The following is a 22,538-nucleotide window of genomic DNA, read 5'->3' as shown; positions in this document are numbered from 1 at the left end:
AAGCATCTACTGTTCTTGTAAATTGTGTAGACCATATTCATATTCGGGTATGATCAATTTCTTGAATCTGGATTTTCTTACCATAAGATCTTCTCGATGTTACCTTTCAATCTTTAAATTTAAGCTTGTTCATAAAATAACTAATCTCTGAATTGCTTCAGATATTTATGGTTGTGGTTTAAATATAGGTATGGTCTAAAACTTCTGTATCAATAGCTTTATGAACTATTTGAAGGAAAATGATACTTTTATAAATGTGTACTTATTTATTTTATTCATGTATATTTTATTTTTATCTGTAACTTTGTGTATATTTCTATAATGTTGCATTTTTGTATAATTTTGACAGTGAATTTGTTCCATTTGTTATTAATAAATTAATATAAATATATGTAATAATAAATGTAAGTTCCTTTAAACATTTACGTTTTATTTCCCAAAATACATTCTTAATATGCACAGGATGACGCCACTTTTAGTACTTTACACAATGGCGTTGACGTCTAATTTATATCCTCAGCGCTAAAATAGACATTCGAGAGTCATCACAAAAGTCCGTCAAATAAGTCCACCGAACGTATTATGGACGTTCGATTAAGGTCCAATTACCATCCATGTACGTCCAACGAACGTCAGCTCGGGACGTTAAATGGACGTCCATAGGACGTTTGGCAGATCGACATTCAGAACAATATAGGACGTTAAAAGTCCGTGAGGGACGTACCATGGCCGTCCACTGGACGTATGGTTACATTACAGACATATGGTTGTTTAATCAGTGTGTCCTGCCTGTCTTTACATATGGCGCAGAGACACTTACCCTAACAAGGATATCTACACCAAAACTAAAAATGACGTAACGTAGAATGGAAAAATCATTGTTAGGCATAACGTTGCGAGATAGGGTAAGAAACGAAGAAATCCGTAGAAAAAGGGGTGTAGAAGACATTGTAAAACACATAGCCAAAATTAAATGGAGGTGGGCAGGACACGTCGCTAGAATGAAGGATAATAGGGGGACCAAAAAAATCTTGGAGTGGAGACCGAGAGCGGATAGACGAAACCCGGGGAGACCACCCACAAGATGGACTGACGACATAAAGAGGATTTGTAACAACTGGATTGCAGCAGCGCAAGATAGATCTGAATGGAGGTTTTTCGAGGAGGCCTATGTTCAGCAGTGGACGACTATGGGATGATGATGATGATGGTTGTGAAAGCAGAATAATATAGATCTGTCTGAAGTGATAAAAGAATCAAACGAAACATCTAAAAATATAGTGCTTCAAATGAGTTATGGAAAAAAATACTGATCTGTAAAGATACTAAAACTCACATCTCCATAGATAACCATCTCCTTGAGAAAGTTAGTTAGCACATTTATCTAGGCTGCAATATCAACAGCTTCTTTTTAAACAACTCCTAGTACTTGAAAAAATCACCTAGAAAAAGGAGTAGATTATTTTGTTAAGTATGGCTACTTTTAATCATAAAACCACCACAAGTTATTTTAATAAAAAACATTCAGATTTTGAATCATATATATATATATATATATATATATATATATATATATATATATATATACATATATATATATACATATATATATATACATATATATATATATATATATATATATATATATATATATATATATATATATATATATATATATATATATATATTGTTATGATGTATTGTTTGTTTGAATGATGAACAATGAGTATTTTTAATAATATAATATATAGGGTTTTTCTCGCGGTTCTCAAAGAATTAGTTTGTAAGTACTTTTTTAAATTATCTTTATTAGATCTACTATGAAACACACATATATATCTAAACTAGCCAATGTAAATTTAAAATAAACTATCTTTAAATTGAAATTCTTATGAAACTAATTAAATTCTATAGACAATGTAAAATTTAAACAAACTATCTTCAAAATTGAAATTGTTATGACACTAACTAAATTATATTAACAAAATTTTTGTACCTTTCTGTCACTGAATGCCTAAATGAACTGTTTTCCACTATATAGATTATAATCACCACTCAAATGTCTTCTTCTCAGCTTCGGTTATCCTTGTTTTTACAAGTAAAATTACTTTTTCCAATTATCAGCTTCCACCAATTTAAGATATTTTTCTTCACAGCATTTATAAACCACCAAGCAAACCAGCAAACAGCATTTATATTTATTCTTCTTTTCTATATACCAATATCCAATCACCAAATATATTATTTAATTTTAATATTCAATTAATACTTGTTCCATTATCCAATTATCATTTATACATAACATAATTTTTAATCTTCAATATTATTTTCTTTATACTGTTTCTTAATATTGATTTAACTCACTATATTGAAAAATTGTAACTCATTGACTGCCTCTAACTAATTTTCATACTAAAAAACTCATAACTGATTGACTAACTGAATGGACTTTCTTACTAAACTTTCTGACTGACTGACATTCTGAATCCAAATCACCGGGTATTTATATCTTTTTGGATGTTCCAGAATCATCTGGTAAGAAATCATGTTCCATTTGTTCTATCAAATACATGTCTGAATTTTCTGGAAACAGTATCTGTTCGATCCACAGACATAACCATTAATCCAGAATGTTCCACCGTCAACAAAGGTCAAATTCTGCATTCTGGAGAATTCGTTAATTTTCTATTGATAATTTTGTTGACATTTAGGCTTTTCAGATCAGAATATACACTTAAATCATTAACTTAACATTCTAATTTAATAAACTACACATTTTATTATTATAACCCCACTTTATATTCACAACCATTCCTTAAATGTCACTTCAGAGTATGTATATCTGGTTGCCTAGTCACATGGCTCACTTAAATATATTTACAACATTATAATTATATAAAAAAAAATACTTTTTATATGCTAATTTCTTAAAAATGCCCTCACATAAATAATTTTTATTAAATTCTCTAGTATATAACTTCTTAAAATAACCAAATACTTGTTATATCTAATATTATCTAGTATATAACTTATAAATTATTTTCTTTAAACACTAATCATATCAATATATATATATATATATATATATATATATATATATATATATATATATATATATATATATAATATATATATATATATATATATATATTTTTTTTTTTTTTTTTTTTTTTTTTTTTTTTCAAATGATTTTTTCGACCGTACTGTTTTAAATATTGATTTAGAGTATCAGCAATATTCCTGACCGATTGCTGATACTCTAAATCAATATATAATATATATATATATATATATATTAACAATATATGTACCAATTATTGGTCCATTTACCAAAAATACTGGTAAGTTGAAATTTTATTTGGTGGAAAGATTCCGTCCGTACGGATTAACCCTTTAAGTGCAGGTAAAAGCTCCAGTAATTACGATTAATTAGTGATGTAAGTGGTTCCTTTCGTGAAATCGTGTATCACATTTAGGCCAGCATTCGGTTTGTTTGGATTACACAAAATCAATCGATAATCCGCCTCTCGAAGTCATGTACGGAATGTTATTAGAGAGCGTGGCTCATTTTATTCAGGTAATTTTTTTGTTAGTTCATTAGTAAATTAAATAGGAATAGGTTAATTAGTGTTTTGTGTGTGTTTTTTTTGTGTTTTTATCTAGTGATAGTACAGTAGGTAGTTAAGTTACAAGACCTAAGCTATGACTATACTTACGTCTATATTCGAAATTTTCATAATTTGTTTTAATACTACATTTAATATTAGAGTACCTACGGATATAAAGCATAAAGAAACACAAAAAAAGCATAACAATTTTATGAAAAGAAAAATATTTTATTATACAAAAAAAACATGAAACTAAGCATATAAATTTTGACAAACCATTTTTTTTACGAAAATTAGTCTCAAATATATTAAGTATATAATAATTTCTAAGCTTAGCTTGAGAACTAGTAAGTACCTATTATTAATTTAAAAATAAATTAGAATAAACAAAGAAATAGATAACTGAAACAAAAATGATTAAACTTAATTTTTTTATCGACATCAAAAAAAAAAAACAAAATATATCATTTTTGTTTAAATCATGAAAGAACTAAATAAGTACTTATTTAAATGTTCCATCGACAAATTTAGGTGCATGCCACTAAAAACATTTTTATTATAGCCCAGGCTGTGGGGGAAAAAGTACTCTCTAATCCAGGAATTTATGTAATGTGGCCTACGTTATAAAGGGCAATCTCAAGAGCAGTCCCCCAGTTCATTCAACAAAAAATTTTTGGTTATTGTTTATTTATGAGCGTTTATAGGTGCAAAATACGTATTTTTTGAGTTTTTTTCATTTTTTGCCTAAAGTAAGTGTTGGGTAATGGGTAATTTCTGTATAGATTATGAAAGTACTCTAAAAGACCTTCAATTTGAGCCGGTATACGTTCAATTTAATTTATTTGTTATTGCAAAAATGACGAATGAAGGTCAAAATTAAAAAACGTAATATTTATTGCAAAATTGCCTTTTTATTTATTTCAAATGTATGAAATTCAAGCCTTTAAAATTACGAATCGAATGAGCCATAGTAGGCCTAGATCACTTAATTTGTTGCTGAGATACGTTAATTAGTTTATCCCACGACCTTTAACTTTGTATGCTCATAGAAATGCTCATGGAAATCTACTGCTTTAGGAAGAGAATGAAATAAGAATTAGCTCTCTATCATTTTTTTTTGGCAATCCTATGAACATTCAAAGTTGAAGATTATGGGATAAACTGATTAACGTATCTCAGCAACAAATTAAGTGATCTAGGCCTACTATGGCTCATTCGATTCGTAATCTTATAGGCTTGAATGTTATAATATTTGAAATAAAAAAAGCAATTTTCCAATAAATATTACGTTTTTTAATTTTGACCTTCATTCGTCATTTTTGCAATAACAAATAAATTAAATTGAACGTACACCGGCTCAAATTGACGGTCTTTTAGAGTACTTTCATAATCTATACAGAAATTACCCATTACAATACTTACTTTAGTCAAAAAATTAAAAAAACTCAAAAATACGTATTTTGCACCTACAAACGCTCATAAATAAACAACAAAAATTTTTTGTTAAATGAACTGGGGGATTGTTCCCGAGGTTGTTCTTTATAACCTAGGCAACATTACATAAATTCCTGGATTACAGTTTAAAATCACCCTTTTTTTCCCCCACAGCCTGGGCTATTAATCAAAAAGCTTCTTTCAACGTTCACACTGGTTATCAATGCATACGTATACTTTGTCACTACTGCCGGATCCATATTTATATCTTCAATGTATTCTCCATTTAGAATTGAAAATATTTTCTTCGCCTTTTGAAATCGTTTGTTTTTGTTAATATATCTTTAAGTTTTGTTAATAATATCTGACCAATTTTTCCAGGACCTTTCATCTTTATTTCAAAACTGTTGATATTTTGGATCGACTCACCTAATCTCATTTACTGTTTCCCCAAATATTTTATTGTTTCACTCACAAAACAAAAGTTGCTTTTGATAGAAGCAAGATTATTTTATAATTCTGTTTCACCTAAAATATCTTGATAATCTTTTATCGATTTGCTAGTAGTATTCTGAAGTTACAATACGAACCATTTTAAATTTTAGTTGCATCTAACACGTATCCCACCAAGTTACCACTAGTTCAGGCGATAATTGAGTGTTAGACAGTCTTTTCTAAAAAGTTGCACCCTTAAAGGACCTGTAATAAAAATTACAGGTCCTTTAAGGGTGCAACTTTTCAGAAAAAAAGTACACCCGTAAAGCATTTTATAAACTCATTAACAAATGGAAATTGCAGCCATTCAGGCCGTGTGCTAGAACCGTACAGTAAATTAGATTTGGATAAAACATTTAAAGAATATGGTGCAGCGTAGAAAAGCATTAATACTATTTTATTGGTGGGCACAGCCTCAGGAAGATAAAAATTTGTTAGTTCATTCCCAAATTTTGAAACTGTATTGTTATTTATGTCGGCCAGATCTTTTGATTATTGTGGGCGTATTTTTCCTTCTAGTTTTAAGTGGTTCGTCATGTTAGATTCCGCCTGGTTTCTAGGCTTTATATCGATTCCTTGTACCTCGTTTCCTTTACCAATGGGTAGAATGCTAACCTGGCCCATCAACTCTCCTCTTTTATCAGGGCTAGGGACCAGCTGTGTTGATATGTGTCCGTAAAGAATTTTTTGCAGACACGTATAGACATGTTGGTTGTCGTTAAGAAATATATATATATATATATATATATATATATATATATATATATATATATATATATATATATATATATATATATATATATATATATATATATATATAAACTGGACAAAATTAACGCACCACTTTAAATAATCTAAATATTTACAATATGAACACAATAAAACTAAGTTACATTGAAATAATAATAAACACCTACAAATAAGTCCAACATGACTTTATCATGACCTTAATTTGCCTTATTGTTTCTTTAAAAATTTGTTTTTGCGGGAAATGCGTTAATAAGATAGCATAACTGCAAATTGCAAAAAGGAAAAAAATCAGTAAAGTAACACAATAAAATGCAACTGGGTCAACACTAATACCGTGTGGGCCCTCCTCTACTTCTTAGGACTGCACTTATGCGTCGAGGCATGTTTGATATAAAATGTTCAACAAAAACTTGCGGAATATTCTCCCATTCTACGGGTCTCCGACTTTAAATCTCTTTTTTGAGATAGTCCCATAGATGCTCTATAGGATTCATGTCCGGACTGCTAGGTGGCCACTCTAATAATGGAATATCAACATCATTTAAGTAGCCAATAACCTGTCGAGAAACATAAGGAGGAGCGTTGTCTTGCATGAATAAAAAATTAGGTCCAAGAAACGGAGCAAAAGGCATTACATGTTTGACAATAATGTTGTCTAAGTAATAATGGGCATTCATAGACCTCGTACGTATGGGGACCAACTCCGTACGAGCTTCGAAACAAATTCCCCCCAAAAAATTTTAGAGCGACCACCAAAAGGTACTTTAGGAGAGATATTGCAGCTGGTAAACCTTTCTCCTCGCCTTCACCAGACACGCTCACGACCATCTGGAACTTTTAGGCTTACTTTAGTCTCATCGGGGAAAAGTACTCGTTTCCAATCATCGATGGTCCAATTTTGATGCAATCTTGCAAAATTCAATCTCTGAACCCTGTGTTCTCTGGTAAGCAAGGCTTTTTTAGCCGGTTTCCTGTTGCTCAATTCTGCTTTATTTAAACGTCTTCTAACTGTTTGAGATGATATCGCGACATTTCGAACATCTGCTAGTTAATTTTTTAGCAAATTGCTGGTGACTCTCTTATCTCTGAGAGCACGTTGTCTCAAAAAACGATCATCAATTTGATTAGTGCAACGTTTTTGCCCTTGACCTGGTCTTCGATGGTACGACCCTGTTTTATTATATCACCTCACCTTGCAACTGATGCTGGAATGATGTCTTCCTAACAAACCTGCAACGTATCTCATTGAATATCCTTCATCTAGGAGAGTCGATGCTCGCACTGCCTCCTCCATTGACAAATTTCTTTGTCGGTTCATTTTTTTATTTGATTTTTATGCAAATGAACTTCTAAACATGCATGTGATGAAAAATATCACAATAAAAAGCTTGTTTCTCACAAGCACTTTGCTTTAATCGGCACTTTTTATGAAAAGTTTAACTAACTTTTAGTCTAAAACGAAGTTTAATACAAATTATTGTTAAATCAAGACTATTATTAGCTTACGTAACAACTGTCACTGTCAAACAAGGTCCATGGCAACTTTTTGCACAGTAAATTATTAATATATAAATAATATTGAGAAAAATATGAGTAGTGCGTTAATTTTGACCAGGAGTTTATATAATATATATATATATATATATATATATATATATATATATATATATATATATATATATATATATATATATATATATATATATATATATATATATACGATTTTGCTTTTGGAATCCTTCAGCAGTTCCTTCCACGGCGCATCTATAAAATGACTTTAAAATTAAATATTTAAAATTAAATATTTAAAATTAAGCCAAAAGAGCATGAAAAACTGGTGTCAAATAGCTTATTTTTACATATTTCGTTCATATTTAAAAAGAAAATATTCCTGCTTTTATTATTTACGATGGCTTTATGAAGTTCTGTTTTGCAAAATGACTATTACTTACATATACTTATGCCCAATTGCCCATCTTGTTATGCAGACTCAAAGACGCTGAGACCCTCAGGGTTCCATAACAATGTCTTCTATAACCGTTTATTAAATTTCAATCATTACTTTGCTATATTAGTTACTATATTTACTACTACAGTTTTAATTGAAAATACTATATATAAGAGTTATCAGTTAACACTTTAAATATAAGTACTGTAAATTATAATTTTAGTTAAAAGTTTTCTCTTAATGTAATTTAAGCTGGAATATGGCGAAGATGTTTGGACCGAAATCAGAAAAGCAGCTAAATGTGATTATCAAGTATTCAATACGCACCAAGTCTATCCTGACAATCTTATTAGCAATCTGGCTGTAGCAGCTGCCACAGTTTTGGGTGCTTCTTATGACAGCTTTATGAACTTCTATGGAAGATGTTTTGTGAGGTTCTTTACACACTTGGGGTAAATAGTTAATTCAGTTATAAAGTGTTAAATATTTTACAGATATATATATATATATATATATATATATATATATATATTTATATATATATATATATATATATATATATATATATATATATATATATATATATATATATATATATATATATATATATATATATATATATATATTTAAGCCAGTATAAGGCGTAGGAGCACAAGTCGTTAATTTCTCGTGTTTGAATTGGTAATCAACACAGTTTTATGACGTCATTTCGAATTGGTAATCAACACAGTTTTATGACGTCATTTCGGCTTCCCATGGCCTCATCAGACACTGAGACTGAATACAGTGTCTCAGGGGAAGCCGAAATGAGGTCATATTACCATTGACCAATCTTATTGTCGTTGATTACTAAGTAAAATACCAGAGATTGAAGAATTGTGCTCTTACGCTATATACTAGCTTTAATACATTAAAGTGATAGCAAGATCTTGCTAGAAGATATAAACTTCAAAGCTGGCAAAGTTGACAATTGGTTTTTGTAGGTATGATATTACTGTCAAAGCTACAGGCAGGTACTTCACAGATTTCTTGGAAAGCGTGGATAATATTCACACTCAGTTCCGTTTCACTTATCCTAAAATGCAGAGCCCTTCGATGTACTTGACAGATATTGATGTTAACGGATGCGTGCTGGTCTACAGAAGTGGTAGACAAGGATTCACTCAGTACATTATGGGTAACTCGTACTTAAAGTTAATTTATCTATCTTTTAATATTCAATGACGCTTTTTTAGGGTTTAGCTTAAAATTAAACTATTTTGATATCTCCATGCATTATTTTTAGGCCTTTCCTCTCAAAAGTTTTTACCTTTTATCTTTTTGAGTAAGTGTCCAAATCTCGGACCCATTCGTTAAAACTGGTATTATTAGAGTTTTATACAATTTAGTTTTTGTACTTCTCGAGATATTCTCATATTTACAGAAGGTTTATATGTAGTAAATGGAAATACACTGCCCAAGAATTCTATTTAAAAATAGATTAGAAGAAACATACAATGGCAGAGTGGATCACATTGGGCAAAAATAAAAAATAATAAAAGCTTTGTTTACTGAAGATATAAAAACTATGAAATAGAGTAAATGCAATAATAAGATCCCTATAATGTCCTCCGGAGGCGTGACAGCCGTGCCGGAGGCATCAAGGAATTTGGATATCGGTCAAAATACTTGGGAATTCCAAGGTTGGCCAAATCCAAATTTCTAATTGATTCGATGCAGGGAAATTCCACTTTCGCTACGTAAAACAAAGGATTTGTTTTACATAAAAGCAGGTAGATTTTCTCTTATCGATCAGTCGAGCTTGCCTCTTCTACTGTAGACCTAGTCGGTGCTATTATTGTTCCTACTAAGTTATTGTTTTATTTCTGATTTTTTTATATACCATTTTATTTTAGCATTATTGTATATTCAGACCTTTTCAGGTTAGAATAATACATTGATCTATATTTGTTCAGGTGCTGATTGTTTGATATTTTATTTGAATATTTTGATTGTTTATTTTTCTTGTATTTTGTATCTAAGTTGTTCTTCCGTAAGTTAAGAACACTTAGAAATATTTATCTTGCTTTTTCTATTTTATATTTTGATTTGTACTTTGTCTAAGTAGTTCTTTCCGGTAAGTCAAAGAACTCTTAGAAATATTTTCATAATCATTGTTGCATTATTATTTCCGATATTTTATCTAAGATATTTTCTTCCTTAAGTTCAGAAAATACTTAATACATTTGTCTCTTTCATTTTCTATTTTATGCTAAGTTGTTTCTTCCGTAAGTCAAGAAACACTTAGCAATATTTCCACATCTTCTCTGTATTTGATTTTTCGTATTTGTAAGTCGTTTCTTCAGTAAGTCAAGAAACACTTATAAGTATTTGTATTCTTATTTTTCCATATTTGATTCTCTTGTTTGTTTTCACTCTAAGTTGTTTCTTCCGTAAGTCAAGAAACACTTAGAAATATTTCCATACCTTGTTTCATATTTACATATTTCATTTATCTGTATTTCTGTCCTACTTTTCATTCTAAGTTGTTTCTTCCGTAAGTCAAGAAACACTTAGAAACATTTTCTTTGCATTGTACTTTTATACCATTTTATTTTTCTTGTTTACTAAGTTATTCCTTCCGTAAGTCAAGGAATACTTAGACTATTTTACCTGTTCTGTTTTCTATTTTTGATCTGTTATTTTGTAACTGCTCCTTGGAACTATTACCTATAACAGATACTTGTCACGGTAACCGTTATTTTATACCAGTAGAAGTATTAAACCATTTTATCAGTGAAAAGCAAAGATGGTCAACACCCGGTCTAATTCCGAGGACAGAAAGAAGTCCGCAGAGCCGGCGATGGGTCCTACAGGCCCAAACGCCCCCTCTCGGCAACAATAAGATATAATACTAGGAAAGATTCACGAAAGACGTTGAACACGATTGAATATCATTAAGATGAAAGTCAACATGAATATTGAAATCAAAATCAATAAAAACTATCAATAGTTCTTATAAAAAAAATCACCATTATTTCTCTTAACATAACTATTTTCACCCTCAATGTGGACCGTCGCCGTAATTCTTAATCACCTTAACATTACTTTTATATTATTCGTTATTGATACTGATAAGTATGCTGCCGGCGTCCGCACCGACAGTAAGTATTCCTTTCTGTCTTCGTTTTTCGGTAATGTCTTCTTCAATTACTGTTTTTATTTTATTTTCTTTTCTTGTTTCTCCGTCCAAATTGCTTTCGTTACTTGTTTTTTGAACGAGTTTTCTTCGTTATTTTTGTTGTTCTTTCTGTAGTAATGTCCATTGAGAACTCTTCCTCCAAGAGGGTTCTATTACCATATTTTCTAGCTTTATTCTTTTTCAAATCTTTTGTTACTATAGCTTCATTTTCTTGTAATAAGGTTTTCAGTTGAGTCAGCGTGAACAATTCGCCATTTAGAAGTAATTGTTATAGCGAATACCCAAATTTTGAACTCTCTCTTGCCTCTTTAGTCTTCATTTATAAATTTGTCCGTACCTCTTAATTTCTTTGTTTCTTTGATTACCTCGTTTTTTTTACTCCAATTTTTGAATTCGATAAGGATTGGTCTTTTCTAATTATTATTTTTGATAACAAGTCTTCGTATTTATATACTATATTAATCTGTATGTAGTTCTGCTTGCAATTTTCTTAAAATTTCAGATATCTTATGTTATCTGCCTTTCTTTCTTAAATTTGCAGTATTGTGTGAAGTTCTTGATTTTTTCTTTTAAAACTTTGTTTTCTTCTGTTAGTTCTGCCACCTCTTTAGTGATTGTGTCGATTTTGTCTTCTATTTTTATGTTAGGTATGTTTTTCCAGTAGTTAATTATTATGATACTCCTGATGTGGGCTTCATAAAACTCTTTTTGATTTTGTTCTGATATCGCTTTTCTGAATTTGCATTTCGGTGGTTGAACGTTACTGGGTGTCTATGAACTACTTAATGGCCGCTGATCTATTTAACATGTTTTAAAAGTAAATCAAAGTTTGTTAAATATAAAAAAACTATCTGAAACATTTTTATCAATTCTTTATTTTTATTACTTTACCAATTTTTAATTATATCTATTTTAGGCCAACTAGTGCAGGTAGCTAAAGATTTTTATAATCTAACGCTTAATGTAAAGGTACTTGAAAAAGCATCTTCAGCTAGTGGGAGTAGGAACTATGTTATTGTAACTTTTAGATTGAATTTTGATAACAGAGCCTACGTAAGTACATAAGGAAATTGCTAATTAGATCCTAAATTAAATACTTAACTAAAAATCAAAACTTATTACTAAAAACCTTGATTTTGTAGTTTATAGTTGGTGAACTAGTATATTGGAGTTCTTTAGTCATTGTTTTCCTTGGGAGAAGGACCCTTGGGGAAGGACTCTTTCCTAAGAAGTTATTGAAGCTACTCGTTTTTGGCCCTTTCATCCCAAAATCTTTACTGGATTTTGTACAGTGATAATACCGGTCTCATCAGTGTTATAAATGCGATCTTGAGTTTTATACTTATTTACGTTTTCCAAGTTGAATGCTGTGAATTTCGCTTCTTAAATAGCGCTAACCATCTCTTCCTGTCTTTTTTTCTACATAAAAAATATGTTTTATGTTATTTTTATCGTCTTATGTGAACACAAGCTTCCAAAGTTCATCTGAAGATAAACCAAAAATTATTTGGGATAATTTTAAATCGTACTCCGTTAATTCTGCATCCTGTTTCTTTAAAAAATACAGGCTTTTGGCCCAACTTTCCTTTTTTGGCTCTGCTATTTTAATTCTCGTAATATCAACTTTGGTATAACAAAACTTCCCTTATGTTTGGTCCAGATCCCACAGCCTCTATTCTAAGGTGCCTTCTCCATTATTGAAGGTTGGCTATAATTACAGCAAATTGCTCTCTATCTTGAGCTATTCTTAGTATCGAATGTGTGTCCATGCCTGTCCAGTCTCTTACGTTCTTCAACCAGGAGCATTTTCTTCTTCCTGGACCTCTTCTTGTAGAAAGTTGTATTTTTCTCCTCTGTAAATATATCCTAGATAACTCGTTTTTCTGTTTTTTACAATATTTAGGAGTTTTCTCTCAGTACCCACTCTTCTTAGCACCTCGTTGTTGGTCACGTGCTCTGTCCAAGAGATCTTCAGCATCCTTCGAAAAACCCACATCTCAAAGGCTTCTATACGCCTCATACCTCTATTGCAGCTATTAATTGGCATTCTTCAAAGCTGGATTTATTGTTTCTTCTATGGTAAGTTCCTGACATCTGAAATTTAAAATACTACAAACATTTCATAAGGTGAAATCCACGCTGCCTGAAATTACCCCACTCCAATTGTACGGAATTGCCTAAAATGTATTAACTATACCCAAATGGGAATTATATGTAAATGATGTAAAAACTGTATATTTTAGAAAAAATATGGTTATACTCTTAACTATAAAATTTGTAACTTACGTCGAATAATTGCAGTCGCAAGTTTATCTATAAAAGTACACTTTTGAAAATTCATAACATACTAAATTTTGTGCATAGCGTCTCTAGCCACACAAAGACAGCGGGAAGTGATGCTTAGTAGAGATGGACTTTCACAGTTTATCACAATATATAACAGTTTACTAGTAGTTACTTTGTTGCGCGGATTTACCCACTGCGCAGAACTCCCCCGTTATCCCATGTGGAAAACCGCTAATTGTACAAAAAGTCAAAGTACAGAGAATTAGGTGGCTAGGTCACATTACTCGAATGCCAGAGAGACGTTGTGTAATAAAAGGTGCTTTTTAGAAGATACGGAGGTAAAAAAATAGAAAAATCACGGAAAAGTGGTACGTAGCAGCCAAAGGAGATTTGGAACATACATGAGTGCAGAAGTGACCTGTAGCCTGCTAAAATTGACTCCCCAAAAAAAGAACAGTAGCTTTAAAGAAAGACCAAAGGGAGTTGTGTCGAAAACCTGGTTGCAAAGCAATGCCTGTACATTATTGCAAAAAATATACATGTATTGATGTATTTAAACATTACCAAAAAATTTTTATTATTTTGTACGGTTTTTATAATAAACAGTTGGTTTCTTTTTTCAAAATACCGTTTTTTACTAATAGAAGGTTAAAATACAATAAAACTAAAATGATCTAAAAATTGTACCATTTGTTTCAAAGTCTTCTTCTTTTTTATCATTTTTTCCAGATGCTTCATAAGTCACGAAAAGAATCCTTTCATAGAAGTGGCTTGTTGAAGTCTTTTTCAAGCGAGATCCTCTTGGAACTCTTTCCATTTTGCTTAATCATCGACGACCAAATGCACATTGTGTCAACAGGTAAGAAATTTTTGGAAATATGGAAAGGAACAGAATATTTTTACGATAAACCTTTAACCAACTACTTCAAGTTACGGAGGCCTAAGGGTATATCATTTACATGGAAAAACGTAAGTTAACACAAGCCTTTAAAACTGCTTTTGGTGGTTCTTCATTTATATTATATATGCAAATTTTGCTAGTTAATCGTGATTTATTCTCTTTAAACAATCAAAACTATTTTTTTGGTACATCTCCGTTCTTATTAATCTATTTTTCTACTTTTTGGTGGGAAGATTGCTTTCTCCTCGTTAAATCTAATTTTTTTTTATCGTAAAACAGACTTAGCTATACTTTTTGTTGAGTTGAGATGAGTTTTGATGCACTGTGATATAGTTTTTTTTATCAATAAAAATGTTTTTTTAAGTTACCTTCACAATGGACCACCTAAGTCTGACTCCACAATGGGCGCGGCTTAGAAAACCTTTTCCAACATTTCTAATTCGTATATATTTGTCCCATAAAAAGTTGGAAATATTGTTTGTTTTAATTGTTTAAATAGTAAATAGATAAGAACTTTTGGTTATGAACATTCATTCTGTGCAATTTCTTATTATTTGTTAAAAGATAAATAGAGTTTTCGAAGCTTCAAAACATCGAATTGTTAAACCATCCACCGTATAGCCCCGACCTTAGTCCCAACGACTTCTTTACGTTTCCAAAGATCAAGAATTCAATGCGTGGGCAGCGATTCCAGTCGTCAGAAGAAGCCATCGATGCCTTTAAAATAGCTATTTTGCAGGTGTTAACCGAAGACTGGAATAACTGTTTTACCAACTGGTTTGAACGTTTGAAAAAGTGTATCGATCTTGGTGAGACATAATTTGAAGAGCAATAAAGTACTTTAAGTCTATATATTTTTTGTCTTTATGGTTATATACAAAACTTAAAAGACAACACTCGTAACATAACCTTAAAACATGAAGATTGATAGCAAATATCTTAATACTTTGATATTCTTACCTCACAAATTTACGAACGACAAATAATACCAATCGCACAGAATGAATGTTGATAACCAAAAGTCCTTATTTATTCTTCAAACAAATAAAAAAACCAATATTAGCAACTTCTTATGGGACAAATACACACGAATTAGAATGGTTGTAAAGGTTTTCTACGTCTTCTTCTGTGACGTCAGAGCTTAGGTAGTCCATTATTGAAACATTCATTTTGTAAATTACTTTCTTAAACATCTGTTAAGTTGCGAAAACTGTTGATTCACCAATAAGGACCATCTTATACGTTTAGATTGAGTTTATATATTTTTAGACGTTAAATCTACAGTCAGTGATGTTTGAAATGGAGTGCAATAGAGGCGTGCAAAACTATAACGACGTACCTGAAGAGGGCGTTGCTGCTAATGAAGAACCAGACCCTTCTACTCCCAAAGAAATGAAAAATATTATTCTTAAAGGTCAAATGAAGTATATTAAAGATATAAATGCGATTATTTACCTATGCAGTCCTGTGTAAGTAATTAATTATTCCTGTAAGTTGGTATTATGCTGTGGTTACTGTTTTAGAATCAATGATTTGGATGATCTTACTGATCAAGCACTGTACCTGAACGATTTGAATCCGCATGGTTTAAGCAAAGAGTTGGTACTGGCTGGATGGCAGCATAACTCGAAGTAAGTACCCTGATTTAATTTTGGTCATCATCACTGCACAAGACACAAATTTACTTAGTTTTAAACTTTAAAATATGATATCGATTTATATTAGCCTTTGTAGATTATATTTTTTTCTTGAATGAAAGGCTCTTTATTATGCTTTCTCTTCCTGATTCTTTGAGCCCTTGTCAGGGCGTGGCGTTGGTAAGCCAGATGGACGGCTTCATGTAGAAATTTTCCCACCAGAGACTTTATTTGGTCTGCCCATCATGTTAAAGATCTTCTTCGCTATGTGACTGAAGTAAATTAGGTATGCTCGGTTTACTTTTTTAATAGCCTATCTTTTCTATGAATATCTTCCAGAATTGACAGGTTGATTCTATGTTCTGTCCAGGACACGCGTAGAATTCTTCTATAGACCCACATTTCGAAGGGTTTGAACTTACTTCTATTGATTTTTTAAGAGTCCATGCAGGAATAGCAATGGTATAAATTAGGGCATTGACTAACCTGAGCTTAGTATTCCTTGTTATTGTTTGATCTTTCCATATTTTAATTAGTTTAAGTGTTGCGATTCGGGCCATTGCTAGTCTACGATTGATTTCTAAGTAGCAATCGCCTTTGTTGGTTAGTAGGGTGCCCAAGTATACAAATCTGTCTACCACTTCGAAATTCGCAACTTGGTGTATGTGCTGTAGATTATTATTTGCTCTGTCTACAATCATTATTTTTGTTTTTCTTGTGTTGTTTAGCCATTCAGTGATGGTAACCATTTCGACTTCATTCACTGCTAGTATAAGTGTGTCATCTGCATATCGCAGGTTGTTGATTTTTCTGCCTCCTATAGTGATTCCTTGTATGCGTCCACTGCTGGACTTAGGTCTCCCTCAGCTCTTTCCATCTGCCTCTGTCTTGTGCGGCTTGCATCCAGTTATTGCTGCCATTTAGTTGGTGGGTGTCCTCTGCTCCGTATTGCTTCTTGTCTTGGTCTCTACTCTAAAATACGTTTTGTCCATCGGTTGTCTGATAATCTGGCAACATGTTCTGTCCAATTCCGTTTTAACGACGCGATTTTTTCGACAGAGTCTGTTGTTTTTGTTCTACGACGTATTTCTTCGTCTGGGATTCGGTCTCTCAGAGAGATACCCTAAGCTACATAGCCATCTGCAAACGCTGCTCAGGCTAATCCTCTGCGACGTGAGAGGATATCTTCAGAATATACTAGTAGATAGTCTATGTACGTCTGAGCGCATCGCCTAAATCGTATCCCTTAAAATCGCAACCCCCGGTCGTAAATGTCAAACGGCTTAACATAGGATGACGTGTGAGGTATCGTTGGAAAGGGGATAAAATGAGGTTAAACGCAGTATGTGCCGTGCGCATCGAATCATTCCAAAAGGACATTATATTGTATCCTTCTTTCTATTGGTCCGATCATAACGTACAAGGGACGTTGGAAAGGGGAGGGGACAACGAATGCATTGAGGCAAAAAACAAAGATGGAAGCATTGTCAAATGGGCGCTATAACGTATCTTTGTTGGTATTGGTCTGATTTTGACGTATGGGATATCAAATGAAAGCGAGGGCGACACAAAAGCCAACTGTCAATTTTTCTTAACGTGGCATTCGACGTGACATTTATGTGACAGTCGACGCAGGACGTGACATTCTACTCAGAACGTGACATTTGACGTGAAATGACGTGCATTCACGTCATTTCACGTGACATTTTACGTCAAATGACACGTCTTGCGTCGAATGTCACGTAATTTACGTCATTTCACGTCAAATGTCACATCCTGCATCGACTGTCACATAAATGTCACGTACTGCGTCGAAGGTCGCGTTCTGGTAGGCACTATATGGAAAAGAAAAGGAATTGACGGTTGGCTTTTGTGTCGGCACCGCTTTCATTTGAGACCCCATACGTCAAAATCAGACCAATAGCAACAAAGATACGTTATAGCGCGTATTTGACAATGCCGCCGTCTTTGTTTTTTGCCTCAACCTGTTCGTTGTCCCCCCCCCTTTCCAACGAGCTCTCGTACATCATGATCGGACCAAAAGAAAAAAAGATACAATATAATGTCCTTTTGGCATGCTTTGATGCGCACGGCACATACTGCGTTCAACCACATTTTTCATCGCCTTTTCAATGGTATCTCACACGTCATCCTACTTAAGCCGTTTGGCATTTACGACTGAGGGTTGCAATTTTAAGGGATGTGATTTAGGGGATGCTCTCAGACGTACATAGACTATCTACTTATATGTTGTATAATAATGGTAATAGTATGCAGCCCTGTCTAGTTCCTTTCTTTGTTTTGAACGAATCTGAATATATTCCTTGCACTTTAACTTTGGCTGAGTTTTTATTATTAGGATTCTTTAAATTTTTTACTTTTTCTAAGAGAAAAAATGACCTATTTCAGATTTCGTATAAGTATCTCACAAAAATTTTCTTACACATCTGGATGTTGAGAGCAGTATCACTTTTTGCATGGTCTCATAGTTTACTAAAACACAGCTGTTTAATTTTCTTTAGCAGTTTCTTTGGAATGACACCAGTAGTAAAAAAAATAATAGGTATTATCTGTGTACTTTTTATTTTCTATTGTCTCCTTATTTGTATCTTAAGATCACTGTACTTGACCATCTTCTCGCAAATTATTATTGTAAGTTATCGCCACATCAATTTAGTGTTGTCTGTCTCGTTAGTTTATTAACTAGGATAAGATCCGGTTTATATGTGATACTGGTGGATCCGTGAGTACAGTATGGTCCCAGTAAAGCTTGTAGTTGTCATTCTCAAACATATTGTCAAAGATATTTTAGGACTGAAGGTCTTTGATGGTATATTTCAGACGTAGAAACCATTTGTTTCGAGAAACATCTCTCCTGATCCTGATATCAACCAAAAATTCCATCCTTACTTTAATCGGTGTAATGTTAAGTATACATATTTTTAGTGCATACTTTGATTGCTCTGGCAGATTCTGAGTATAAGGCTTTTACAATTTTGTTGTAATATTTAGTGATACTATTGTTTTTTATTCACAACCACAACTTTAATACTATGGTATGAAGTCGACAAGGAGTTGACTATCTTTTTATGCATTTTTCTATCAGCTGTTTAATAAAAACTAAAAGAGCGACTAGCTCTGAAACCATCTTGATCTTCTAATTCTTTATTTTATTTTTCAATTCGATGATTTATAATAGTTCTCGTCCATAAAGCCGTGCTACAAAACATATTACACTAATCTTCTGTAATATTTGCAGTCTGTCCAGTAGCTTTATTCGATTTCTAGACAAGTGCAATAATCTTTATTAATTTATCTGGATCTGCTTTGAGTAGTTTGTTACTTATATTTCCTAGACCAGCTATTCCTCAGCTTCATGACACATTTCCTCGTCCTTAATTAGTTTTTATCCTTGTTTTAACATTTATTATTAATTTTATAGATTGGAAGTCATGTTTGACAAGGCCGAACAACGTTCTGATGAGCTAGATAAAAATTATAAACTTTTGGAATCCTGGAAGCAGAGAGGAGATGAACTCCTTTACTCGATGATGCCCAAAACTGTGGCCGATCGATTGAGATCCACCGAATCTTCTTTATCTACTTGTGAAGTAAGTATACTATCTGTATAATCCTCGAGATGTGGATATACAGAAGGATACTAAAAATATCTTATGTGGACCATGTCACCAACGTTGAGGTCCTACAGCGCATGACAAAAGAAAAAGAAGTGCTTAATTTAATTAAACAACGGAAGCTTGAGTACCTCGGCCACGTGATGCGGAACGAAGAAAAATATCGAATTCTTCAACTTGTTATGCAGGGTAAAGTATTTGGCAGAAGAGGACCGGGACGCCGTCGTATCTCGTGGTTGAAAAATCTCCGACAATGGTTTGGGATGACCTCAGCGGAGCTGTTTCGCAGAGCAGTCAACAAAACCATGATAGCCTTGATGATCGCCAACATCCGGACCGGATAAGGCACTGAAGAAGAAAGAATAATCTTCATTACCTATTTTTGTGAAAGATACAGGTATTTACAGAAGCGATGATAGGAATGGTACGTAGATGTCTAGACATATTACTTTAATCTTCTTCGTAAAGCAGGTACACAACGTAGCTTTTTGTTTTGGATTGATATATTCTCGTTGTACAATGTAGTAATATGAGCAAACAGAGAAAGTTATATAACAAACTACCACAAGCATCTGTGGTATCCTCCACTTTATTCAACCTTTATATATTCTGCAAAAAATTTGGATACGCTGATAATCTAACTGTAAAACATAAGAAGTTTACAGCCATCGGGAAAACTCTAACAGACAATTTGTCTTCTTCTTTTTATGGTGCCCTATTCAATTAGTGGATGTTGGCGACAATTCTGACATACTCCTCTCGGTCTTGTGTGGCTCTAAAGAGTGTATGGGCATCGAGGTTTGTCCAATCCCTTATATTTTTAAGCCATGAGTATTTCTTTCTTCCGATGCCCCGTTTTCCTTCTATCTTCCCTTCCATAATAAGCTTTAAGAACTGGTACTTGGAATTTCGAAATATATGACCCAGATAAGCCGTTTTTCTTCTTTTTATTATTGTCAGCAATTCTCGTTCTTTTCCCATTTGATTTAATACTTCGATATTTGCTGTGTGATCTATCCAGGGAATTTAAGTAGTCTTCTAAATACCCACATTTCAAAAGCCTCCAATAGGTTCATCACATTGGCCTTTATGGTCCAGGTTTCTACACCATATAGCAGTATGGAGTAAATGTAACATTTTACAAAGCGATGTCGAAGCGTTACGTTAACGCTGCTGTTACTTAGTAAGGTTTTCATATTAGTAAATGCTGTTCTGGCTTGCTCAATCCTGCTACGTATCTTTATGTCTGGATATAGATCTTCAGTTATCCAACTACCGAGATATCTGAACTTGGGGACCTTTTGGATGTTCTTATTGTTTACTCTGACAATTTGTCAACTCTTAGTAAATACTTTAAGAAGTTTAGGCTTATATCATGCTAAATAAGATTGAAGTAACCTGCTTCTACCTAAATAACTGGAAAGAAAACCATCAACAGAACGTCTCTTTTAATAATACTCTGCACAAACACCAAAAGGATCCCAAATACCGCCTTTAAGTTAAGAACACGCAAAAATATTATTCAAAATCTCTGTGGATCCTCGTGGGAAGCTGCAACAAATACATTACCAATTTCATATTTGAGTCTGGTATACTCCTTGGTTGAATAATGTGAACCAGTTTGGTTGAACAGCGCCCACTCTAAAATTATCAACGTCTAACAGCATAGAGCAATGAGGATATTGCTAGCCGTATCAGATCAGAACCCCACGTTCTGGCTTCTGACCCTAAGCAATATGGCTCCACCCTCTCGGCACAGACAGAAAGCACTCATAATGGAGTAGAATAAAATGATGAATAACTCTGAAATACCTACCCATACGCATATAATATTAATGGGTAATGAAATAATACACATTATGTATTTTCAAATGATGATAATGCCATGTATGCCAAATGCGAAATAAATTTGTTTTGTAATTTTCCATATACATATACAATAATAATGAAATTTTGTTATAGGCCTTTGATTCAGTGAGCATTTTGTTCTGTGAATTGGTAGGACTAACTTCAAAAACTGTAAGGGAAACTATGGTTGTTGTTTCAACTATGAATACAGTCTTCTCTTCTTTCGATTCATTAATGGACAAATTCAATGTTTATAAGGTAAAGTCATATAATATTTTAATATTAGGATCAGTTAAACTTGTCAGGTGAATATTTTTGTTATAGGTGGAAACTGTTGGCCAGGTTTACATGGTAGCGAGTGGAGCTCCTGAAAAAACTCCCTTACATGGCCAAAAGATAGCCGATTTGGCATTGGCAATGATACAGGAGATTAAAAAAATTCGAAACACTGATTCGTCTGAAGTTGACGTTAAAATAGGTAAAATGTTTGAGGCGATTTAATTAAATCAGTAAATTATTTTACTTAAGTATGAATTGCTCATTAATATCTACTGTATACGCTTTAAAAAATTTTATTTTGAAATTAATGTGATTTCTTCTCCTAGCTTTATCGATTCAGTGCTGAACATCTTCTTGATGTATTCATATTTTTTTGTTTGTTTTCTATGACTTTTGTCCATTGTATCGGAAGTATTTTTCGAATATTATCCACATATCTTGGTGCTGTGGTGATAGATGGATTTATTAAGTCCTAAGCACTTTATAATTTATAAGTAAGTATACTAACAATGGCATATGCATTAGAAACAAAACAC

At 32.6% G+C, this 22,538-nt stretch overlaps 1 protein-coding gene across 1 annotated transcript in view; it reads left to right on the top strand.

Moving 5' to 3' along the window:
• The first annotated feature begins 3,448 nt into the window (after positions 1-3,448).
• The window catches only part of LOC140448763 (soluble guanylate cyclase 89Db-like), a 29,303-nt gene continuing 10,213 nt past the window's right edge, over positions 3,449-22,538 (top strand). The window contains exons 1-10 of the mRNA XM_072541878.1: positions 3,449-3,577; positions 8,488-8,687; positions 9,219-9,412; positions 12,333-12,469; positions 14,432-14,671; positions 15,873-16,072; positions 16,127-16,234; positions 19,683-19,851; positions 21,838-21,981; positions 22,048-22,201. Of these exons, the coding sequence (XP_072397979.1) occupies positions 3,536-3,577; positions 8,488-8,687; positions 9,219-9,412; positions 12,333-12,469; positions 14,432-14,671; positions 15,873-16,072; positions 16,127-16,234; positions 19,683-19,851; positions 21,838-21,981; positions 22,048-22,201 (1,588 nt within the window). The 5' untranslated portion in view covers positions 3,449-3,535. The remainder of the gene's footprint in view (positions 3,578-8,487; positions 8,688-9,218; positions 9,413-12,332; positions 12,470-14,431; positions 14,672-15,872; positions 16,073-16,126; positions 16,235-19,682; positions 19,852-21,837; positions 21,982-22,047; positions 22,202-22,538) is intronic.

The sequence above is a fragment of the Diabrotica undecimpunctata genome, chromosome 8 (assembly GCF_040954645.1).
Source record: "Diabrotica undecimpunctata isolate CICGRU chromosome 8, icDiaUnde3, whole genome shotgun sequence".
NCBI classification, from domain to species: domain Eukaryota; kingdom Metazoa; phylum Arthropoda; class Insecta; order Coleoptera; family Chrysomelidae; genus Diabrotica; species Diabrotica undecimpunctata.
The sequence above is the reverse complement of the archived record's forward strand: the minus strand, read 5'-3'. Positions and strand labels throughout refer to the sequence as shown.